We start from the raw sequence: 23,984 nt of genomic DNA, 5'->3' as shown, positions 1-23,984 counted from the left end.
CGGCCCTGGCACTCAATTTGACTTTGCCTCTAAAATGTACAAAGATGTGGTCAGTGATTACAAGGCCTAGGCGCGTACGTAGGCCTAGCTATAAGACCACACGAGAGGATTATTAAAGAAAACAACGTATGTGGTCAGTGATTACAAGGCCTAGGCAAGTACGTAGGCCTAGCTATAAGACCACACGAGAGGATTATTTACGTTCACATGAGAAAATATTTCTCTATGTTAATTACTGTGTCATGGATATACCAGAGTATATACGTATCCATGTGAGACAATTTTCCTTACCAAGAATTTCAAAACCCAAAATCAAACCAGATCAAAGCTTCAGCATTCAGCAGCAACCTCTCGTCGATCTCTGAGAGACTGAGACAAAGTCAGCTGGATTTTCCTTTTTGTTTACTTAGGGTTTTGTTTTGACTAAACAAACTACGTACTAATAATGGTAACAAGAAATTGAATCACAGCAGCCTCAGGCTCTCATTATCGGATTCAGATCTTCTAGAGTTCCTAGGGTACTCTACCAAGTAGAGTTCATTAAATCCTAACCACTCTTTAATGATTTAATGGTCTAGATTCTGCCATGTCAGCATTTCATTAACAATCATCTTAATTGTTTTGTTTACAACATTATTTTATTATTTTAAGAATATTATTAATGAAATGTTGACATTGCAGAATCTAAACCATTAAATCATTAAAGAGTGGTTAGGATTTAATGAACTCTACTTGGTAGAGTACCAAGGAACTCTAGAGGATCTGAATCCTTCATTATCACAGTTGCATTCAGGTCAAAAGTCGTAAACCAATTAAACAGACGAAACGATGTACACTCAAACAAGCATTACATTATATATACTTTACTACTTGGGGTGACAAACTTCCATAAGCTCTTCGTTTTCTTGCCTCAAGCAAATATCCTTCGCATTTTTTTTATCATACAAACTCCTTTTCTACGAATATTGTCTCCAAACTTCAACAAATTAGTAATGGACAAAACTGCATCATCATCATCCTTCAAAATTCAACCTCCATCACATGGAAATTTGGTTACAATTCTTAGTATTGATGGAGGAGGTGTTAGAGGGATCATTCCTGGAGTCATTCTTGCTTACCTCGAGTCTCAACTTCAGGTAATATTTCTTAAGAATTCATGGAATTACTTCATGGAATTTCCCAAGTTAGTACATTTGAGAAATTCTAAGACCATGAAGGCTTATTGTATATTTGGTTCCAATCAAGTAACTCAATGGGTTTTGTGGTCGTAGGAGCTAGATGGCAAGGAAGTAAGGCTTGCCGATTACTTTGATGTAGTTGCTGGGACAAGTACAGGCGGTCTCATTGCAGGCATGTTAGTAGCACCAAATGAAAATAATCGACCTTTATTTGCTGCCAAAGATATCGTACCATTTTACCTTGAGAACTCTCCCAAAATCTTCCCGCAGGCAAGGTAAATTTTGAAATGGATTATTCATTCATATTGTGCTAATTAGTATATAGGTCAAAGTTTTGTACCATGCAAATCATATTTATATATATTGACCAAGGATGTTTTGCTCTTGGGTTTTCGTGAACACAGTGGAATATTTGCGTCAGCTGTGAATCTAGTGAAAATTTTAACGGGACCCAAATATGATGGAAAGTATCTTCACAAGCTCATAAGAAAGGAATTAGGGGACACGAAGTTTCACCAAACCTTGACAAATCTAGTCGTTCCAACATTTGACATCAAGAAACTTCAGCCCACTATTTTTTCCTCATTTCAGGTTGTGGTGGTTTCTATGTTTTGTTTGTTTGATTGTCTTATTAATGGTTTCTTGTTGTGTTTATTGTTTATTGCTTAGCATGTTAAGAAAAGACTTCAACCATTATAGTTGGTTATTGCGTCGTAATCCCTTCAACAAATTGCTTTACTGAAGACTTCAACCATTATAGTTGTTTATTGCGTCGTAATCCCTTCTACAAATTGCTTCACTGAAGTTTTAGCAAAGGGCATAGTTTTTAGAAGTTATCCAGACCTATTAAAAAAAAAAAAGTTAAGGTGAATTTGAAATACCATTGCACCATGTTCTACCTAATAATTTTAAGGGTAATGATAATTACATTCTTATCATACACTCATCAATTAATATACACATATTGTCAATTTGCCATATGAACCGAAAACACGATTTCAATTAAATTTGTTATTCATGTTTTGAAACATAATTTCACAATTTTAAACACGATTTCAAAAGAGTGTGTATGAAGTACGTAAAACGAGCGTATAAAAAAATTTTCTTTCGTTTCAATTACACATATTTTAAAGGGATCATTTTGTTCATGATTTTATTTTCAACATTTTAATTATAGAGGAAAGATTTGACCCTTACAAATCTCTATTGGATACACTAAAAATAAAGACCTAAGAGTCATTAGCACTCTCTGCATTAAAATTAAAATAAACAATATGTGCATATTTCAAACCTCTTCTAGCACTACTTTAAATTTAAATCTAAATTATTTCTTCCTTCAAATCCTTGTACGCAAACTGATAGAATTGCAAAAGTTTCATGCAGTTGACAAACCATCCAATCTTAGACGCTGCATTATCAGACATATGTATAGGCACCTCAGCAGCCCCAACTTTTTTTCCTGCCTACTATTTTAGTAACCAAGATAGACATGGAAGCGTGCGAGATTTCAACCTTGTTGATGGTGGTGTGACTGCCAATAATCCGGTAAATTTTTTTTTTTTTTTTGGGACAAGAATCAAATTCCTGCATAATTATTTATCAATCAGGAAACTAATATTCTCAGTGTTGTGCTGAGTCAAGACACTGATCGCTATCAGTGAAGTGACCAAACAGATTATTAACAAGAATCCAGATTTCTTGCCAATTAAGCCCATGGCCTATGATCGTTTGCTTGTGATCTCAATAGGGACGGGCTCAAACACAAGTGAACAAAAATACAATTCTAAAACTGCTTCAAAGTGGGGTGTGATATCTTGGTTATATGACAATGGGGACAGTCCATTGATAGATTGTTACAGTGATTCAAGCAAGGATATGGTTGATTACCACAATTGTGTGGTTTTTCAAGCTCTTCATTCTGAAAATAACTACCTTCGAATAGATGTAAGTCAGCATTTATATTCTCTCTTGCATGAATAATAATGCCATTGTTGCAAACTCAGGCTCACAAAAACCATTATTTTTAATCTTGAAATTAAAATCAATGGTGAATATTATAGTTTGTGTGAATGATATCTTGCGACGAGGATAGAATTATTCCTTTCGTATTTAGTTGAACAAGTGCATTTTGCTTCTTGGTGGCGATTATTAACAAAAAAAATCCATGACATTTATTCAATAGGGACAAAAATTCCAAGAGAGGATTAAATCCTTGACAGGGAAAGGGTGTATAGGTGATAGCTAGACGGGCAACCAAGCCAATTAAGAATTAACTAAAGTACAAAATTTATAGCAAGTCTGTGAAGTAATATACACTCCAATAAGAAGAATATGAACATAATAATAATAATAATAATAATAATAATAATAATTTAGTTAGTGGCCGAGCCACGTTGACCCTCCTGCCTACCCCTGAGAGTTTTGAAAAACACCCTTGTAAATTTTATGGTTTTTACATTCCCTGTAGCCAATACATAATATGGCCTTCCTAGATTGTTCATTGATATATAAAATAGTCTGAGATTGAACTTTAGATTTCTTATTCAGCTATTAAAGACTTTATTAGTTGAACTAACTGGAACCCACAAATAATCTCAATACCTAAAAATATGTTTACTGTATGTATGGTATTAAATTTATTTTTCCAATGGTTCGAATTTGTTTATTTGTTTTTGGGTGAATTAATTCCAACTTTTTTTTTTTTACATATATTGACAATGATGAAGTCTTTTTTTCTTTTTGAATTTGGCAAGGGATTGAATTTCACAATTGAATCGGTATTATATTTAGATTAAATTGTCATAAAGTCATAAACTTTTAATTATTTTCTTTGTTCCTTTATATGCTCTTTAAAAATAATCTCTACATCATCATTATTACTAAATAAATGAGCATATAATGTCAAAATGAGCACATACAAATGTCAGCAAACAATTAGTCATACTTGATTGAAAATTTAACTTATTACTCCTATAAAAAAATAAAAAAAATAAAAACAATTTTCTCAATCAACATATGGTTTTTTTTTTTTAATTACCTGGCATGGACAACTTTATTTCTTAACCTATTTTATAAGTAATGTTAGAGCCATAACTTTTGATACGACTTGTTCATGTGATGAGTTGTAAATGGTGAAATTTTAGACTCAAATGGACCCACTACTTTTATTTAACACAACTTGCCCACATGACAAATTGTAGCAAAAATTATAGTCTTAGCATTTTTTATTTTTTTATGGGTGAATTTCCCCTATGTCCCTAAAGAGTAGACCTCGCTCTTTCACTAACTTAAGATCAATGATAAAGTAATATTAACGATGACAATAGGTGTGCCCTTGTTTGATCATAGATTGGAATAGAGATATTCACACTAATCAATCAATACAGAGAGAGGGAGAAACTTTCAAAAAATTCTCTGTTTTCTTATTGAAGTACTACTTTTTCCAATTTCATGTACTATGCCATATGAGTAACTAGTGACTTTGTTCTTGAATGCTGAACCAGATTGATACGCTACACGGTAATTTGTCTTCTGTTGATGTGTCTACGAAGAAGAACTTGGAAAATCTAGTGAAAGTGGGCGAACAGTTGCTAGAGAATACAGTTACTCGCCTAAATTTGGATACTGGTCGCTATGAACCAATTGAAAATGGAGGAACCAATGAGGCAGCACTAAAAAGGTGGTAACACTTTCCTTCTGTTGACCTTTTTAAGTTTTTCTATAAATTAAGGATCCATATTCCATGATTCATACTTGAAAGTGACATCAATTAGCTGAAAAAGGTCATATAGAACTGACCATAATTTAGTTGATACTAAAGGTCTGTTTGGATTGAGGAAAAGGGAGGGAGAGTAGAGTAGAATAGATTTTGCCCAAAATTAGCCTATTTTTATTCACTTCTACTCTACTTCCCTCCACTCCCCCTCCTTTCCCCCTCCATCCAAATGAGCCCTAAGGTTTTGGCTAGTTGAATTGATCATATATAAATGTTAAACAAGCAAACCAGCCAAGCATGTAGCATCCATCTCTTATACTGATTTTCTAAGCATCGGGTACAATGCTTGCAGGTTTGCCAAATCACTTTCGGATGAGAAGAAACTCCGAGACTCAAAATCGCAAAGCAACGAAGGTGCAAAGTAGTGATCTCTGTTTCTTTTATGCTACAAATGCAACGAATAAAAGTTATAAATTGATTTGTTGTTTACTTCAGTCATAAACTGAAGGATCAGAATAATTTGTAATTTTTTTCTTTTTTATTTAAGATAGAATTTCTACTCTAGTCTAATTTAAGTGTATATATGTGTGAAACTTCCTCATAGAAACTTGAACTCCAGCCCTTGCCTCTCACACCCCACAAGCATTTATACTTATGGAGTGACCACCGCACCAAGGGTGTACGGGGTAATTTGTAATATTTTAACCGCTAAGCAAGAATTACAAACAATAATAATACAAGAATTTACAATAAGTAGCACTTCTCTCCGACATCAACATGCATGCTCGACAATTGACATTCTCTTATTTTTCATTTTCTGGTATCTCAGAAAGACTAATGATTTAAAAGAAGCTATTTTTATTTATCATTTAGAAAGAGATGTAATTTCTTGAGATATATGAGTAACATAATTGAATTTCCTTTTCCCTCAACTGTGCCGTGACATTAGGGAGCGTTTAGTTCCTTAAACAGATAGTGAGGCCTGAGAATGGAATCCCTAGTGTTAGATGTTTTTCAATCTTCTATTGCAACCCATAAAATATGTGCAGAAGGTTTCATGCAAAGATCAAACTTCATGCAATATGAATATATATATATATATATAGTTTGGGGAAGAGGGCTTTGCACCAGGGTCGTCTCAGTTGAAAACACTAGACATCTCCTTGGACGCAATATGAATAAATATTACAATTATTTAAGCCCAATGGTACATCCCCTACCATCTCTAAAGATGCAATCAGCCCCTCCTGTCTTTAGACGGTATTGGTTTATATTTCCACTTCAGGAGCCTAGTTGAAATGAGAAGAAGCAAATACTCCGCAAAACACAATAGATGGAGCCATTCCCAAGGACTGTTGATCATCCGCCAATCTCTGGCCCTTTATCTGGGTGATAACATCAAGGTATCTGCATTACAAATACCAGTGCAAGCCCGCAAATAATTATTATAATATGACTCAGATTGGACCAGTTCAGCAAGGAGCTACACTAAAGGAATCACAACCCCATTAAACACTTGAATCAATCATCTATTCATTTCATCAGTGGCAGACTTTTCAAACTAGATCAACACCGTATGGTAGTGTACAAATATGAACATTAATGAAATTTGGAGAGCCGAAAATGCAATTTAACCGAGGTTTTATAATGCAAGGCTTGCCCTTTCAACTACTTCCGCAAAATGGAAATGTGTGGCTCAAATTGAATCAAATAATATTTACAAAATGATATTAACAAATATATTTCAGATATAGTACTCTTTTACACTCCAGACTACGCAAATATTTGCTGAATGACCATCTCAGCATTTCCATTGTACTGTGCAAGAAGATGAATAGCGTCTGCCCTTGGCAAAGCTAAAAACTCCTGCAACCGAAATATGAGAAAATCTTGTAAGAAACAAATTTCCAACAGAAGATACTAATATAAGTTTAGAAAAAGGAGGGGCAGGGGGTCAATTATGTGAATTTAAAAAGGTGAAAGCACTTAGAAAAACCTCAATGTAGTTAAAAATAGAGGTTAAAGACAAAGTGATTCAGAACTAGAAACACCACAACGATGTGAAAAAATCAAGCGCAGGCATAGGCCCTGATGCCAAGAACACACTAATGCTTTTGGGTGATGATAGTAATTGAATTATTCCTACATATGTGCAGCATTATAATTTCTTGTGTGGAAAAGAGAATCCTTTTTGACTGTGAAAAAGAAAACTCCATAACCTTTGGCCCTTGCACTACTAAGTTGTAGAATGGAAAGGACATCATGATTAAATTTTCTAGTGTCATTAAATGAGCTTGCAGAAGAAAAAATTATTTAGACTTCACAGTATTAACCAGTAAGATATATCCACAACTCACCATTACTTTAAGAATTGCATTTTCATCACAGACAACATCTCTAGATGATACTTGAGTTGGACTGCTACCATCTTCTGAAATCTTAGTGCTTGAAGATATTGTAACTTGAGAAGATCCAAGGGCAGAACTGTCAGCATTTGAATTCGACATAGCAGCAGCAGTGAGCAAGGGAGTGTTTACTTCTTTCAAGGAATCAATTTTCAAATGGCTTTCAAATCGATCTTTACACATTTGAAGTTTAAACCACTCATTATGAGTGAAAAGTGTTGCTCTCATTATTTTCATTAGCCGGGGTTCTTTGATACCAAGCCTTCTACCAATTGCAACCTATCCAAGATTTATAAGAAGAAAAAAAACATTTAAATTCATAGTTATGCTGAGGATAAATGAGTACATTCATAGCATCACTTGCCAAGGTTATTCCCACATTGAAATATACTAAAATTTGGCTATGTTTAAAAGCAAGCCAAGGAGGATCTATAACGGAGCAATAATCTGCAAAAATTTTAAATTCATGCAAAACATAATAAAACCTACAACTTTTTGCCACAAATGGCCCACAAAATAAAAAATAAAAAATTCAAACTTCCACAATGCTATTCCATGGTTAATCTAATCTCTTTATACTTAAATAATTCTAGTCAATGTGGCCGGCCCTAACTAGCCTGTTGAGGTTCCATAGCTGACCCCAAAACTTTGGGAATAAGGCTTTGGTTGTTGTCATTGTCAATAATACAAACCACAAACATTTATCCCCAATCAGTTATTAAAATTCAAAAGATCAGAGGTTTTTCATTACAAAAATGGAAAATGTCAATTGTCTGATCACATGTACAGATGATGGATCCAAGACCTTCCCCATATCAAAGAGAATTATCACTAATTGACTGACATTTTGCTGAAATCGCAAAGGACTCATAATAGATTGCCAAAATAGGAGTATGAATTCCCTCAATATTTCCACCTGTGCCTTTGGTTGTAATGCATAGCTGAAAAAAATACGAACTATAAATAAAACCTAAGGACACTTATTCAGAATATGATCAAGAAAAAGTCATTAAAAAAAACAGAACCAAAAAAAAAAAAAAAAACTAATCACAGTATATTATCAGAATTCTATCTATATCTTTTGATTGGTAAGTTAGATATGCCTGGTGGATCTTGAACCCATGACAATACCATGCACACTGTTCTTGCAAATGAGAGAATATTTCATTTGAGCTAGAGTTCATTTGTATCAAAACTCTATCAAACTATTTCCTAGACATCATTAAAGCTGAAAAATGCATCAATGCGCTAAAGAGAAATGAATTAGTTCAGCAAATCAAACCATACCTGGAGTGAAGTTGATAGGGCATGCAAAGGCATGCCTTTCACAAGTGCATCTTCATTAGGTTGGAGAAATGCCAACAATGTCTCCTTCAAAGGCTTCAGCAAGGCAGGGTCACGAGCAGCTAAAGGACCTAAATGGGAGCATGCAACCCTCAGAGCACTAGAATTGTCACCAGAGCTGACCAGCTTAAGGAATTCAACCTAAAGCAGCAAATAGAGCAAACAGTTACATTTTATTGGTAAGTAACACAACCTCACCCTCAATGAGAGGAGATGCCATTTTAGCTAGAACTCATACAAATTTCAGGTAAACATAAGGACAAAGTTCATTTTACACCCTTTAAGTTTGGATCAATTGTCATTTGGACTTGAAGTTTAAATTTTATCAATTTGGTCCTCTAAGTATCCGTTTGGATACCGCGTGAAGTCTGCATTTTCTGTATTTTTCTTTTTTTTGGAAAAGCGCATTTCAGTGGCTTTATATCACACCAGTGGGTCTCGTGCACTATTCACGGGACCTACAAACCTCTTTTTTCATCTACTTTTTCATTAAAAATGGGTCCCACAACACTATTCACACATTTAAAAATTATTTTGCTACAGTGTTTTTAGTTTTTAGTTTTCAGCAAAATAAGCGGTATCCAAACGCACCCTAAGTTTACAATCATTATCACTGTGGCCATTCCATCTATGTTGTGTAGACTTTGTGCACTGGATTTTCTAAAAGCAATTATGGGTAAAGCTGCCTACCAATCATCTCTAAGACCTTGCAAAAGTGTGAGTTTTGTGCATTAGATACAACTTTTGATAGTACCCAAAAAAAACAAAAATCACCCCAACTCATTCCATGAACCACCCCAAAGCGACAGAAAACCACCCCCTTCCCTGTTAACCAACCCCATGCCAAAGCAACCCCTCTTCCCGTGACCAAACCCATCCCCCAAAGACCTGATATCTAAAACTTCAACACCACCAATGGTACCCAACATTAACACCCATGGTCAAAACACCACCCATAGTACATAGCCATAATCCCCCAAAACTCCTAAGATCCACACACCAATCAAAGCCACAAGATCCACAAATGATATAGCCATAACCCATTTTCTGCACCAATTGAAGCCACAACACATACATAAAGCCACTCACATACACGAATCTGCAGTGTGAGGTGGGTTCATGGAGTGGGGTCAGTTGTTTGGTTAGTGTGGTGAAGAAGGGGTGGATCATGATGAAAAGGTAGTCACAAGGGGCAGTAGTGTTGGGAAAGTCAAAACCATTTGGGAGTCTAAGGGGAGGAGTGAAAAAATGGGTTGGTATTGCTTGGTCTGGCCTTGGGGTTGAGATGCGAAGGAAAGGACGGCTGGGACAAAGTGTTCGAGGAAAGCCTCCAATAGGTTTTGGCTTCAAGGATGATAAAAGAGGAGCCTTTGATCAAAGGATTCAAATGTTTCAGGGCAACAAGCTTGGTTGAAGGTGGAGCAGCATGTTGCTTTAGGTGGCAATAGGGAAGAGAAGAGCAGTAATGGCGGTGCGGCAAGGAGGAGAAGAGGGGCTAGGTTTGAATGGGCTAAAAAATAATTTTTTATTTCATTTCCTAAATATTAGAAATTTTGGAAAACAATTTTTAACGAATAGAAATCATACAAAATTAAAACTACGTCCTTTTAATGTCACTATCGGAAAATTTTCTAATTGCAATGGCCACATTGACAACAGTTGCAAACTTGGCAGAAGAAATTGACAAAATTGAAACTTCAGGGACTAAAATGATTATTACCACAAATTTGGAGGGTGTTAGCCTAAACTTTATATTAATAGAAACTATTTCTTTCATAGAAGCCATAGGTCATATGGTATCCACTAACCTGCTTTAGTTGGAACAATAGCATAGGATTTTGCACAAAAAAGTTTGGATCCATAGCATTAACTTCTTCCACAACCTCTGCAGCCATTCCCTTGCTAGCTAGTTCCTTCATCCATAGCACAATATCGTACTTATCCTCCCTGCTACTAATATCTAACATGGAAGGTCTCCCTGAGCCCTACAGAACAGTATTCTGTCGATAATAAACTTAACACTTAACAAAAGGAATAACAAAAATTATCACACTAGTACCTCTTGTTCATTTGAGATGTATGTGCTGGAAAAAAGGGTAGTCGTGCTAAGTTCTTGCTTGCTGCATAGGTCAAAAGGAACACCATATATTAAACCTTGGTCATCATGTCTTCCCCTCCAACGCTTGCGTTTACTCCTTTCTCCAGTTCCATGGGTTCTATGTCTCTGCAGAACTCTTGGATTTTCAGGCTGCAGCAGCCCACTGGTGCTACAGTCTTCATGGTTGCGCGTTAGCTCACAAGCATACCGTAACTCAACATCCACTCCTTGCCTACTACTCACATCAGCATTATTTTCAGGAGAAGCATCCATGTGAGTATTATTAATGGAGGTCTCACCGTCGGAATGTTTATTGGCACCAGAATCTGCTTCAAGAGAACAATTTCTTGATGAACAATACCCAGGCTCTGGTTGATTAACTTTAGGTTCGGAAACTGTTTGCATGTCTGATGTTGAAATCAGGTTGGTAGGAAATAATCAGAGTATTGGAAGAAGAATAAGAATAAAAAAGCAGCAAAATTTGATTTTTACCTGAAGTGGATGCCAGGCTGGAATCCACCATTCCCCTATAAACACAATACTCACAAACAAGTTCATCAAGCATGGAAACATCCAAACTCATCGTACATAATTCATTCTGCAACAAACAGAGACAATAATAAAATCTTTCAGGCTCAACATAGACCAGCCTCCCAATCACAAAATAAGGTAGTCCCACCTCCCAACAAGAAACCTATAAGTCTACTAATTGATTTAAAGAGCATAAAAAAAGCATATTGTTTAAAATGATATAAACCAAAAAAATGTTTGTGTTAAAGGTCTAAATGCAGGGGAACGGCAAACATGCAACTCTAATAGATATGAGTAGATGAAATAAACATTTCCAGCTTGCCTTTTTTGTTTCTTCTTCTTTGGTTGCTCAGATGGTATATGTGTCCTTTTCCAGGTATTAAACAAATATATACAATTTTAGCATTGGTAGGTCATATCGTCATTTTTTTAATAAAAAAATACCTCCAGAAATGTTAAGATGCTCATCTTAAAAGTACAGGTAAAACTAAGGGTAATGCTGGGATAGGATTGAATGTGATCTTTAGGAAAGGAATTCCGAAAGAAGAAGCTTTACAGAAATCTCCTAGGGCGCTTGACTACTAGGTTTCTATTGGCTGAACCTTTGAATAAAGGCTAGGTGAATTAGGAACCTCTGTAGATGACTCAATTATTAATAAACGAGAGAAAGAGAGAGAGAGAGAGAGAGAGAGAGAGAGAGGGAACATGGCAAAAACAGATGATGGAAAAGTTTAATTTAATTCTCAAAATGCACAACTAGTATTAGATCATAATATATATGCCTCTCCCATGCCTCCTCACAGGGTGCCTCAGAAGAGAGCCACAAGTACAAACATTGGGAGTCAACAACCTCCTTAGTGAAATCAGTTAGCCATTCCATTGTGGGTAATATAAATAAGCTCAAATTGAATGACCCTCTCCCCCAAAGAGTTAATATATAATAATATAATGTCAGAGTTTTTTACACTTCAAGTACATGTTACTTTCACTTTCTCTCTCACTCTAACACAACTTTAAAAAAAAAATCTTAATCAGAATCCAGACCCTCACTGATGTCAAAATTAAAAGATGCAACACAATTGCACAAGTTTGATCTGAAAATGGTAGAATTACTAGGGATCAAATACTATTTTTAGTTAGCATATAAATATTATATACAAAAAATTCAACCACCCAAGGGTAGCTGAATGTCCAGCCTCTGAAATAGTACCAAGGTAAAGAACTGGCCTCCCAAAGACATTATTAAGCCTCAGGATCAGGGTAGTAAAAGACAGATGAAATTCAGGATATGATGAAATAAAGTCTAGATAGACTAATATTAGATAACCTGAAATGCCAGAAATAAATCACCCTTCGAAAATCTCAAGCTATCAATTGCCCCTTGTCTTGTGAGCTCTACAGCATGTGCAAGAGCTTGAATGTCCACCTGGTTTTTAAGATCAACCACGCAAATTAACAAAATAATAATAATAATAAAATCAAACACACAAACTCAATACTGTTCTCAATGTGTCAGCCCATTAAGACGCTAACATTATAAGATTATCCACATTTTACCTCCGTCTAACATCTATGGACAAATAGCTGTGATTTGGAACCAAGGACAATTAGCTGTTATTTCAAAACCTCACCTCATCAAAAGGAGGTGCTTCATACAGACTCTCATGTGGGGTTGCAGGGGGATCACGTTCCTCAAGGAGCAACCTCTGAGTAAGATCTGAAATGGGTGATACAATTCCTTGACGAAAGCAATATACTTTGTGTATGCTGTTTAACACACAGAAAATTGAAAAATAGAGAGTCAATCTACCACATGCATCACAAGAACACATGCATCTGAAGAAATAATAGTAATAAAGTGAAAGTGAATTAAGAATAAAAGCTCAATGATAACCTTATCAAATATCTCAATGTCATGGAAAAGACTGGATCATATGCATGTAAATGAGCTCTTAAGACAGATGACATCAATCCCGCAATGTCAAATCTCTTCCTCTCTGACCACTGAAAAAATAAAGGATGAAAGTTTATACATCTAACACATATACTGTCTATTAAAAGCTTAATATATGAATAAAATGAACATTTTTAATGGCAATACCAAACTTCATCTCTCAACTAAAACATCAAATGATTATAAACGTCGTCTAGAAATTAATTGGAAGAGAAAGAACAGTATTGAGTATTTAGTAATGTTGAAGCAAAAGCAATCATGCCTAAAATTATATAACTTATGGGATATGTACACAAAGATACAAATACAAGCCACAAATTGACACAACAAAGTATGGAAAAAACTTGTGCCTTCCACATCGCACGTAAGTTTGGTTATAAAGTATTTGCTTCAGAACGTCATAAAAAATCACATTAACAAAATTCAAGGAATCCAAGGAATTGCTAAGGAAAAAGAACATCATATGCTCACTTAACATTGATTATTATAATATAAGATCCCTATCATTTTTGCGGAAGAGAAAAGACCAGCAAACACAGAATCACTTTAACAACCACCCACACTAAATTGTGGAACCATAAAGCAAAAGATATATTTCCAAAGAAAACAAAAAGGGAAATATCACTTTGGATCTTATTTTAAAATATTTTAATTTTTGAAAATGAAGAACTCACTTTAATAGACTCAGTTGAGTGGAATTCCATTGTTCTACCCCAAATAACAAAAATCTACAATTCAAAAATTAAATTCTTCCGCAAGCCTAGGTAGACTTGGCAACAAAAATAAAGAACAATTGAAACCAAAGAACCAACTGCACAAAAGTACCTTTTTCTTCACTTATTACCATGATATTCTAAACAATCTCCCATCTTGGTACTTGACAAGTTGGTGAGAAAAACAAAAATGCAATCACTATTTATAAACATTTTACATGCAACAAATTCTAGAACACCATTATTATTGTAAAGCTTTCAAGATTGTTGAACGCATCACAAGTCACACTCTATCCACATTTTTGGTGGATATTTATATTTGGAAGAGGGAAGGAAAAACAGAATTGATATGAATTACAATATCATGTGATTAATAGGTGACTCAACCAATTGATCTTTGATTAATAAGAGCTAACACAAATATAAACAAATAACAGATAAATCAAAGAGTTACAACTGTCTACAAAAAGTCAAGTCCATAAAAATATCAAATACATCGCACCTCATTTGCCACTGGAGAAGTTTGATCAGCTTTGTCATATATAAAGGCCAGAAGAACATGTTTGAATTCCCCATATGCTTCCTTAAATACAAATGCAGACCTCTGTCAGAATTCACTACTAAACAAGAGAACAATTAAATTCAACTTAAAAGGTTCCAAAAATTTTGTTATTAAAAATTAAAAAAATAAATCCAAACCACAGCAAACAACAACCCAGGCTTAGTCTCAAAATATTTGGTCAGCTTTAGATCCTCAATAGACTAATCTATTCTCAACAAACTAATCTATTCTATGGAAAGTCAAACTCTTTGTTACCTCCTGAATTGACATGTCCTTTTTTCCTACTTCTACTAATGTTATTGTAGGCCTTCCTATACTGTTTCATTCCCTCAACTTGATTCAACTCACTCTTCCTCACTAGTGCATTAATTTCTCACTTTCACATGAAACAAACCATCTTAAGTAACTCTCCCTTATCCATTCATAAATAGGGGACATTCCCAACTTAAAGCAAATTTCATCATTTCAAACCTTATATTTCCTTGTATTTTCACTTATTTATATTAACATTCTGATTTCAGCTACACTTAATTTATATAAATGTTTCTCCTTAACAGCCCAACGTTAAATACCATAGGAAATAGTTGATCTTTACAGATGTTTCATAAAAATTATTAAAAAAAAAATGATAGGTAACGAATACTTTTATTTAAAAAGTAGCTAACCCGAGTACATTGGGGAAGATGTTTTACAAAATCTTCCCTTTAACTAAATAGATATTCTACTATCACGCAATTCTTGTAATGCACTTCTCTACTCCATCCACCTGATTTCATCCTATGATTCATATCCTCTTCAATCTCTCCATCTTTATGAATTATTGATCCAAGATATTGAGAACTCTTGCTCTTTGGTATCTTTTCGAAAAAACAACAAACAAGGCTAAAAAATTATTCAACTCCAAGAGGGTGCTTCAATGTAGGCATATTGGCTGAAGAAGCAGAGCTGGAAACAAGGGGCAAAGCCAATACAAAAACTGGGTAAAGTTCTAAAATAGCTCCTCAACCTATAAGGTTAAATAATTATTCTAATTTCGTAGATTAGTGTACACTAAAAACATGAGCCAACTTCTTAGTCATAATAACATACTTATGACACATAATAAACTACAATCCAATTTCATATGTTAGAGCTACTAACAACACGAAGTTCATAAAGTTTTTGTGGTCAAAACAGCATTTTAAAATCAATCTTCAACAAGAAGGAAAATCCTAAAACCAAATAGTTTGAGCTTTCAGGATTTTTTCGTAGGGTCTACAACATATGTAACCACAGTGGGTTCAAGGTATAATTCACTAATCTAAAATAGCCTTGAAGATGGAATCTACTCTGATTGCTTTTTCAATGCCATTACAGATACATTAGATGACAATGAATGAAAGCTAGAAATTTAGATATCCAGAAGGTCATAAATGGATCCCTCAAAAGACCCAGTGACAGGTTGAAGGAGTGATCTTCCAATCACATGATAAAAGGTAGCAATTTAACTAATCATACTCTATATGATGACAACCCTCTTATTTAAAGAATAGACAAATTAAATGTGGTCAAATACAGTTGTAAATTCCAAATGATGCAACAAAAAAAATGAACAGAGAGAGTAAGAAAGAAAAGACGCCTCAACCAATGAGAGGAATTGAACAAAATAATAAGCTTGCAACATTTCATATGATTTCAAGTTCCACTTCACATCATTTTTGCTATTATAAGTAAAATTTCATTAAAAGAAAAGACTAAAAGGGCACGACCCATGTACATAGGGAGTGTAAAACAATACACCAAAATTAAATGCTATAAGTACATTGATCTAGCAACTCGAGCAAAGCAGTAGAGGAAAACAGCCCAGAAGCATTTATCCACTCAAACAATGTATTGAGGAATAAAAACTTTAGTCGTAAATAGATCTTTCATAACCCTTAAAAGTCCAAGCATTCCTCTCCCACCAAATACTTTATGAATGTTTGCAAGCAATATGCCTACAAAGTTTCAGACCAATGGGCGTGTGTGTATATATACATATACACATATATAGTAGTGGCGGCTCCAGGAATATTTTTTAGGGCCATTAAGAAACTTAAATTATATAAAATTTAATAAAAATAGAACTTCATATATTGACCATAAAAAATAAAATAAAATAAAATAAAAAAACACACACACACGCACACAAAGACATAAAGTCTTACAATTTTCTTTTTTGAATTTTCTTATTTTGAAATCTTTGCATGATAGTCTTATTATCAATGCTGCAAATTACACATTTTTCAAAATTTTAGTTCCATAAAAATTTTCTTGGGCTTTTTCTTTTTGTTTGTAAAGACCTAATATATTGTTAAGGGATCAAAGTTTAAAGAAAAGTTTGTACCCTAATGCTACAACTCTCACTAAACAAATTAACATAATTACATATTCTAAAAATTTAAATGTTAAATTGTATGTTCTTTATGTTCTTAAAACATATATCAAATTTCATATCAATCAAAATTTATTTACTATTTAATCTATAAACTTATTTTTTATGTATAATTTTAGATAACAAAAATTCGAAATTTAAAGATTAGAGTGATGACATAGCTTTTGATATCTGATCTTTTTGAAATTTTGCATGGAGGATTTAAGAAGATAATATAATCTAATGGTAGATTTACCAAAATTCACATCCAATAAAAAAATATTAAGTGGAGTTATAGTCTTAATCTACAACCAAGTTTGTTGCTAAATTTTGTCCAAAGTGTAATTATGTTGAGCCTAAAAAAATTTAGAGTGGTCCCAAATATTTTTTAAGGATAAAACATCATAGGATTTTTAAAATTTACATATAATAATTAGTTTTTCCATGTCAGGGAACTCTATGTGGAGCCACCAGTGATATATAGGGTTGGGTTCAAATTATAACTGGTGTAACTTTAAGTAATGTTACACCACTCAATATTTTTAATTGGATGCAAATTTTGACAAATCTACTATTAAATTAGATTATATTCGTATGTTCTCCATGCTTGCAAAATTTCAAAGTGATCAAAGATTAATAGTCATATCATCAATCAATTGTTTATATTCAAGTTTTTGTAATTTAATATAATGCATAAAAGATAAGTTTATAGATCGAATGGTAAATAACATCCAATTGACATGAATGTTAAATAATGCATAAAAGATGAGTTTATAGATCAAATGGTAAATAACATCCAATTGACACGAGTGTTAAGAACATATAGAACATATAATTCAATTGTGAGATTTTCAAAATATGAATTCCATAATAAGTTTTTTTTTTTTATAAGCAAAGAAAATTTTATTTAGAGACATAATAATGAATCACCCAAGTATATTGGAAGTATACAGCAGAGGACCAAAATAATCAAATCCATAAATTACAAGCATCCATCAAATCATAGACCAAAAAATAGAATGACTTCCTATGATAGACATCCAATCCGAGAGTTTTAAAGAAGAAAAGTTTTAAATCAGCTATAGTCCTTTCAGAATCTTCAAAACACTGGTTGTTTCTCTCTCGCCAAATGCACCACATCAAACAATGAGAGACAACCATCCAAATAATTCCATTACGATGATGACCAAAATTTCCTTGCCAACATGCAAGGAGCTCAACCACAGTCTTTGGCATCACCCAGTATATACCAAACAAGGTGAACACCATAGACCACAATTCATAAACAATAAGACAATGTAGTAAAAGATGTTCTACCGATTCTCCATTACTTTTGCACATATAACACCAATTTAGAATCAACACCTTCTTCTTACGTAAATTATCAATAGTGAAGATAGTTCCTAAAGCTGCAGTCCAAACAAAAAACGCAACTCTAGAAGGAACCTTCCACTTCCAAATACTTCTCCAAGGGAAGGACTGAGTACATACCCCCAACAAAGCCTGACAATAACTGCTTACCTCAAAGCCCTTACTCTTAGCAGGTGTCCAACTCATCTTATCCTCACCAATACCACTCAATGAGACTCCATATATAACATTCCAAAACACATACAAAGGTGTAACATTATTTAGAGTTACACCAGGTATAACTTGAACTCAACCTATATATATATAGGCATTAATGCTACCAATAAAATTCTAAGAAATGAGTTCTGACTCCAAGCATGCTAACTTCCATTTCTTAATAATAAGTCTACTGGCACCATTTGAAACATCTATCTTCTTCCAAATTTTTCTAAAGTGCATATATTCATTGGTTCAATGGGGGGATGTTTTAAAATGGCACTGCACTATTAGGAACTCAAGTAAGGCGAAATCCTACCATAAGGTCCTTAAGGGGTAGAACATAAAGGTTCCCTTGTAAGGGTAATAGAGTAAATTTGTGCCTCCTTAGGTCAATTTTTTCCTCAATACAGCCAGATAATAGTTTGAGAGAGAGAGCTAATTTGGCCCAAATTAGTGCCCCAAGTTTAGGGTAAATGGAAAAATCAATGGATTATCTTTTACTTCGTTGCTTGGTAGAAAGAGAGATGTAAGGATTACTAGTGTTGGTAAAAGTGTGCTGAAGCATGCTTAAAGTGCAAAACTTAAGTCAAATGCGCTTTTTGCACAAGCAAAGCGTCTTTGGAAAATGGCACTTTAGTGAGCTTTTCTAATAAGCCTAAATCACAAAAAGTGCACCTCTAAATTTATTTATTAAAAATAAATCACTTAGTAAAATTAACTGTTAGATCCTAATGTATCTTAATGTTATTGATATAGGCCCTTGATTTGCTATAGAAAAACCAATCTTATGGTCTAATAGAATACACATAAGCCTACCCTTCAATCCCTAGTCACAAATTCAAGAAGACATTAAATATATCTAGTGACCAAGCTATCTCACCACACAGAGTGGACTAGGGTGCTAGAGCTGCTGAAGTTTAAGAAGAAAGATTCGACATGAGATCAAGATTGAGGTAACTAATAGGGCAACAGGTTCATGTTCTTGTTCACAACATACTCCTAATGAGAGACAGTGATGCAAAGAATGTGGAGACAATTTTATTTTAATTTAGTCTTATTTAATTTTAAAAATCAATTGCATTTTTACAATTTTTCCATTGGATTTTATTTAGGTATTATTAAATAATTAGGTTATTCGTATTTCATTTACTTTCTCAAAGTCGAGTACTTTTGTAACTCGGTGATTGGGCTTTTCCCAAATCAACAAACTAGAATCAGGGTTGAGTTATAGTAGTCTATAATAAGCATGCAATTATGATCCAAGGAAGACTGTTTGCTTGATTAACAAATTTTTTCGTTGAAATTTTCACAATAGTCGGTTGCTAATACCAACCTAGGAAGCACAGATACAGAAATACTCCATTTTTGCTCAAGTATTGGTATCTAATACATATCCATACCAGATACCTCTGCATGTGTCCCAATTTTTTTTTCTCTTTTTTAAGTGTTGGTACGTCCAGGATACACCCGTGATAGTCCCTGATATGGCCCGGATATGGTCGTAACCCTACACCCCGATAGTGAGAGAGAGCCCAAATTTATGAGGATTTTAATTTATATTTTATATATATTGGTTCAATGTTTTTTTTTTAATAAGTTATATTGGTTCAATGTTGAATTCTAGTTATATTTTATTTACTCTTTTGGATCTTGGTTTGTATTATAAACATCATTTAATAGTCATGAATTCACTTTATTATCCATTATTGTGCTTAAATTGATATATGCTTAACAATATTACAAATATAAATAAAAATATATTTTAATGTTAATTAAAACAAGTATCCGCACTGTATTGTATCCTACTTCTTCAGAAAATTTCATATCGCAGTATCCCATAGTGTGCTATACCTGAAAATGTACCCATGCTTCTTAGGTTCCAACTAACCACGAGTGCTGATTCCTAAATTTTGTTTCTTCTTACTTAGTGCTGCTTGCAGGTAAGGCTAGGTGTTGATTCCTAGAATTTATTTAACTTTAGTGAAAGAACAAATTGCACTAGCACACCATATTAAACCTCATATTCTTCCATACGTATTGTCAACAGATGTTTCTATATCACCAGTGCAGCAAGAAGAGCATACCACAGAGTCTAAACAGCAAGCTGAAATAACTAAACCATGGGCAAAAAAACTTGATAAAGCCTGTTGAAAAGTCAAGCATAATGCTTACCACTGCTAAGAAAGATTTCCTACTACTTGATAAAGGGAAAATTCAACAAGAGAGAAAAGAATTAGAGGGTGCAAATGTGAAAAATAACTTCGATGCATCTGCTACTCATCAACCATCCATAGTGCAAGAAGTGGAAATGCTTGATACAGCAGTGCTTCCTATAGATCAAGACAAAGCTATATTGTTTGCAACATTGATTCCACCCATTCATTTTATCAGTCCAAAAAAATTTAAAGATATGGTGAAACAGAAAGCTACTTTGTTCTTAGTATTGCTAAAGGTGCTTCAAGAGGTAGTACAAATACGACATGCGAGAGTTCTTATAATTCAAAACTTCAAAACTCGAGGACAAGTTTTTTTTTTTCCAACCAAAGGACAATGATGCAAGCAGCGCGAAGACATTATTTTAATTAATTTTTGTTTAATTTTATAAGTGCCTTGTATATTTACTACTTGTACATTGGATTTTATCTTAAGTCATATTAGTTCATCAGGTTATTAGTATTTTATTTAATTTACTAGGCTCAAGTATATTTTTCTAATTCAATAATTGGGCTTTCCTAATCAACTAAAATTAGGGCTAACTTTGTACTCCAACAAAACCGTCTGCTAGATCAATAAAATTTCCATTGAAATTCTCTCAATGGTCTGTTGTTGATTTCAGCCAACCCCAAGTGCTAATTCATGATTTTTTTTTTCTTGCAGGGTGATCAATCCAAGCAAGCCTATGTGCTCATTCCTAGGATATTTTTAATTTTATTTTTTCTTTTCTTCAATTTCGGTATTGCTTCTGATTTGGATTTGTCCTATATCAAAGAGGGTTTTAATTTCAAAGAAGTACATATGGGTAATATGATGAAGGTGTGATCTCAATGATGACAGTCCTTTAATTAACGAGGATGATGAGGCTAGTGATTAAGGATTGCATTGCATTGGTTTTTTTATTTAACCATGCACTTTATTTTGGTCATGGTTATGTATATCTTGTAAAGCACAAGAAAACTACATATCATTAGTTGATCACTTAATACTCATATTGTCTATCAATAATTGTTTTCAAATTGAGTAATACTACATCCACAACATTTTCACAGCAAATCCTAGTTGGCAAGTTGTTATTAGTGAGTAAAAAAGTAATGTTAGTGGTGGGTCCAGAATAGAATCAGTAATAACTTGCCACCTAGAATTCGTTGTGAAAGTGTTAATGTGAATTTTACATCAATTAGGTGCATACTTATTAAAAAAAATTCAATTAGGTGTGTACTAGCACTTGGTATGTAGGCTCCAACATTGGGGAATACTACTCTTGCAGTTTGGAATTATTTGGATTTTTTCCAAAATCTGAGCTTGAACTTAGGAAAAGGCTGGTATCAGGGGCATGGGAAGTGCCAGTCTCAAAAATAGTGTTCTCATGTGTACTTATCATCCACCAAAAAAAAAGAGCAACTAGTGTTCTACATAGTCCTCACTCTCCATCCCATTCTTTATGGAAGGGAGAAGTGCCACTTGAGGAAGCTCAATTTTGAATCAAACCTAGTTTATTTACATACCCCTTTCCTATTCCCAAAGCAAGTTTGATATATGCATTCATAGCTAACACAATTCCAACACTAGGAAAAAAGAATTACCGTATACATAATGAAATTGAGAGAATATAGAGAATGCAAAAAACAATGGAACTGAAATTACCGGATAGGCATTAAGAGCACAAGGCGCGAGAGCTGTCCTCACACAAGCAATTGCAGAGTCGCGATCTTCTACAGTCCCTTTCCTCAACAGCTCAATGAATTTCTTCACCAAAATTTTGACCAATAAATTCAGAAATTTAATCAAATATTTAAAACAGATAACAAAACGCAGCGTTTGGTTGCCGGGAAAAGTAAGGAAACAAACAAGAATATTAACCAGAATTCAAATTGTATATATGCCTCTTTGCGTTTCCAAATTTCCGGTAAAATAAAAAATTAGCGAATTAGCCACCGCATTTTTCTTCGTAGAATATTATTATTTTCCAGCATTTTCTCGGCAACCAAGCAGAGCATAAGACAGTCACCTGTTTGTATAAGCGGAAGAGAAGGCGATGATCATCGAGAATGAAAGGCGCGTGGGAGCGTAGGAGATCCATGGCGATATCAATGTCACCGGCCTCCAACGACCGTCTGATCCTCCAGATGACCAATCTCGAATGGTAAGACGAAGAGGACATCGAAGAAGGAGGAGGAGGTGGAGATGAAGAGAACGAGTCCTCGATGAGCTTCTCTGATTTGGCGAAATCGATTACTAGAGCGTCCAGGGCTTCCCAATTCACCGGCGTCGAATCCATGTTGTTCGCCTTTCTTTTATTTTTCTTCTGTAAATTTTCTCGGGAAAATTTGTGAGAATTGAGAGTATGCGAGAAAGTGAGGGAGAAAATTGAAAAATATTACTGTTCGGTTCCGTGAGGATATAAAATTCTCGGAGACAACGAAAGGCGGCTATTTTATCATTTATTTGTCATTTGTGATTGAGAAATGATATGTGAAATGTGAGGTAAAAACATAAATATTAATTAAATAAATAAAAAATGGAAAGGAAATTGGGCTTTATATAGGTGACAGGTGTTTTTATATTGGAGTAGAAGGTTTGGGTAAACTACCTGCTGTGTGAAATTTATCTCATGTTATATATTGAGTGAAAAAACAATATAGAGACTGATGATAGGTCAACTTCATTAATAATCATTAATTATCTTCTCTCTTCTTCATTCTTTTTTTTTTTTTTTCTGGGTGCTGTGAGATTATTTTTTTTTTTAATAATATGATAATTGAAGAAGAAAGTGTTTTAACATCTATATTGAAAACATCATGAGATGTTGATTGATTATAAAACTCTTATTGAATATATAATTGTTGTATTAGATATTGTTTCTTATTTTGAAAAGAATCACTATTCATTGTCTGGCAGAGACCATAATTAATTAATTTTTGTTTTAATTATTGCTTCTTTTTATAAAGTCTTTTCCTTTTTATAATAGTTTCATATCGAAGAATGACATGTTTTGTATTATTGGTCGAGCTATTGACCATATATTAATTTATTGTGTCATGAAAGTTAGGTTTTAGATTATGATAAATGTCTGAAAAAGTATGTTTATGTTATTGGTTGAGCCATTGATCTTATATTTATTTATTATACGATAAAACTTAGGTTTTATAAAGTGGGGTTACAATAAATGGATAATCTTCCCTCTGTATTATTGTATGTTTTGTGCTATTGGTTGAATCATTGATCATATATATATATATATATATATATATATATATATTATAATTATCAAATTATGTATAATATTTATCTCATGTTATTAATATT

General features: G+C 33.8%; 2 protein-coding genes across 4 annotated transcripts; one reads left to right on the top strand and one right to left on the bottom strand.

Moving 5' to 3' along the window:
- The first annotated feature begins 899 nt into the window (after positions 1-899).
- LOC142625583 (patatin-like protein 1) lies at positions 900-5,616 on the top strand. Its single transcript, XM_075799225.1, has 7 exons — positions 900-1,136; positions 1,272-1,453; positions 1,583-1,769; positions 2,562-2,723; positions 2,820-3,122; positions 4,682-4,857; positions 5,246-5,616. The coding sequence occupies exons 1-7, from the start codon at positions 993-995 to the stop codon at positions 5,316-5,318; spliced, it is 1,227 nt and encodes a 408-aa protein (XP_075655340.1). The 5' UTR covers positions 900-992; the 3' UTR covers positions 5,319-5,616.
- An 857-nt stretch (positions 5,617-6,473) lies between these two features.
- On the bottom strand, positions 6,474-23,102 carry LOC142625581 (uncharacterized). Of its 3 annotated transcripts, none has more exons than XM_075799222.1 (12): positions 22,687-23,102; positions 22,323-22,424; positions 14,441-14,521; positions 13,166-13,275; positions 12,903-13,038; positions 12,599-12,697; positions 11,233-11,338; positions 10,702-11,153; positions 10,451-10,627; positions 8,586-8,783; positions 7,251-7,577; positions 6,474-6,759 (listed from the first exon to the last, which is right to left on the bottom strand). In XM_075799222.1, exons 1-12 carry the CDS (start codon positions 22,954-22,956, stop codon positions 6,667-6,669), a joined length of 2,151 nt encoding a protein of 716 aa, XP_075655337.1. In that variant the 5' UTR covers positions 22,957-23,102; the 3' UTR covers positions 6,474-6,666. The 3 variants fall into 3 exon arrangements, with proteins under 3 accessions (XP_075655337.1, XP_075655338.1, XP_075655339.1); XM_075799223.1 differs by having other exon boundaries at positions 10,702-11,147; XM_075799224.1 differs by having other exon boundaries at positions 10,702-11,066.
- Positions 23,103-23,984: the final 882 nt, after the last annotated feature.

The sequence above is a fragment of the Castanea sativa genome, chromosome 2, assembly GCF_040712315.1.
Source record: "Castanea sativa cultivar Marrone di Chiusa Pesio chromosome 2, ASM4071231v1".
Lineage (NCBI taxonomy): Eukaryota > Viridiplantae > Streptophyta > Magnoliopsida > Fagales > Fagaceae > Castanea > Castanea sativa.
This window is presented reverse-complemented; position numbering and strand designations above follow the sequence as displayed.

Excerpts from the sequence above, each read along its gene's own strand:
- LOC142625583 (XM_075799225.1), top strand. The coding sequence starts at position 993 with ATGGACAAAACTGCATCATCATCATCCTTCAAAATTCAACCTCCATCA. Across the intron at positions 1,137-1,271 it reads ACCTCGAGTCTCAACTTCAG|GAGCTAGATGGCAAGGAAGT; the intron begins GTAATATTTCTT and ends TTGTGGTCGTAG. Across the intron at positions 3,123-4,681 it reads ATAACTACCTTCGAATAGAT|ATTGATACGCTACACGGTAA; the intron begins GTAAGTCAGCAT and ends ATGCTGAACCAG.
- LOC142625581 (XM_075799222.1), bottom strand. The coding sequence starts at position 22,956 with ATGGATTCGACGCCGGTGAATTGGGAAGCCCTGGACGCTCTAGTAATC. Across the intron at positions 14,522-22,322 it reads GTGCTCTTAATGCCTATCCG|GAAGCATATGGGGAATTCAA; the intron begins GTAATTTCAGTT and ends TTTGTATTTAAG. Across the intron at positions 6,760-7,250 it reads ATGCAATTCTTAAAGTAATG|GAGTTTTTAGCTTTGCCAAG; the intron begins GTGAGTTGTGGA and ends TTTCGGTTGCAG.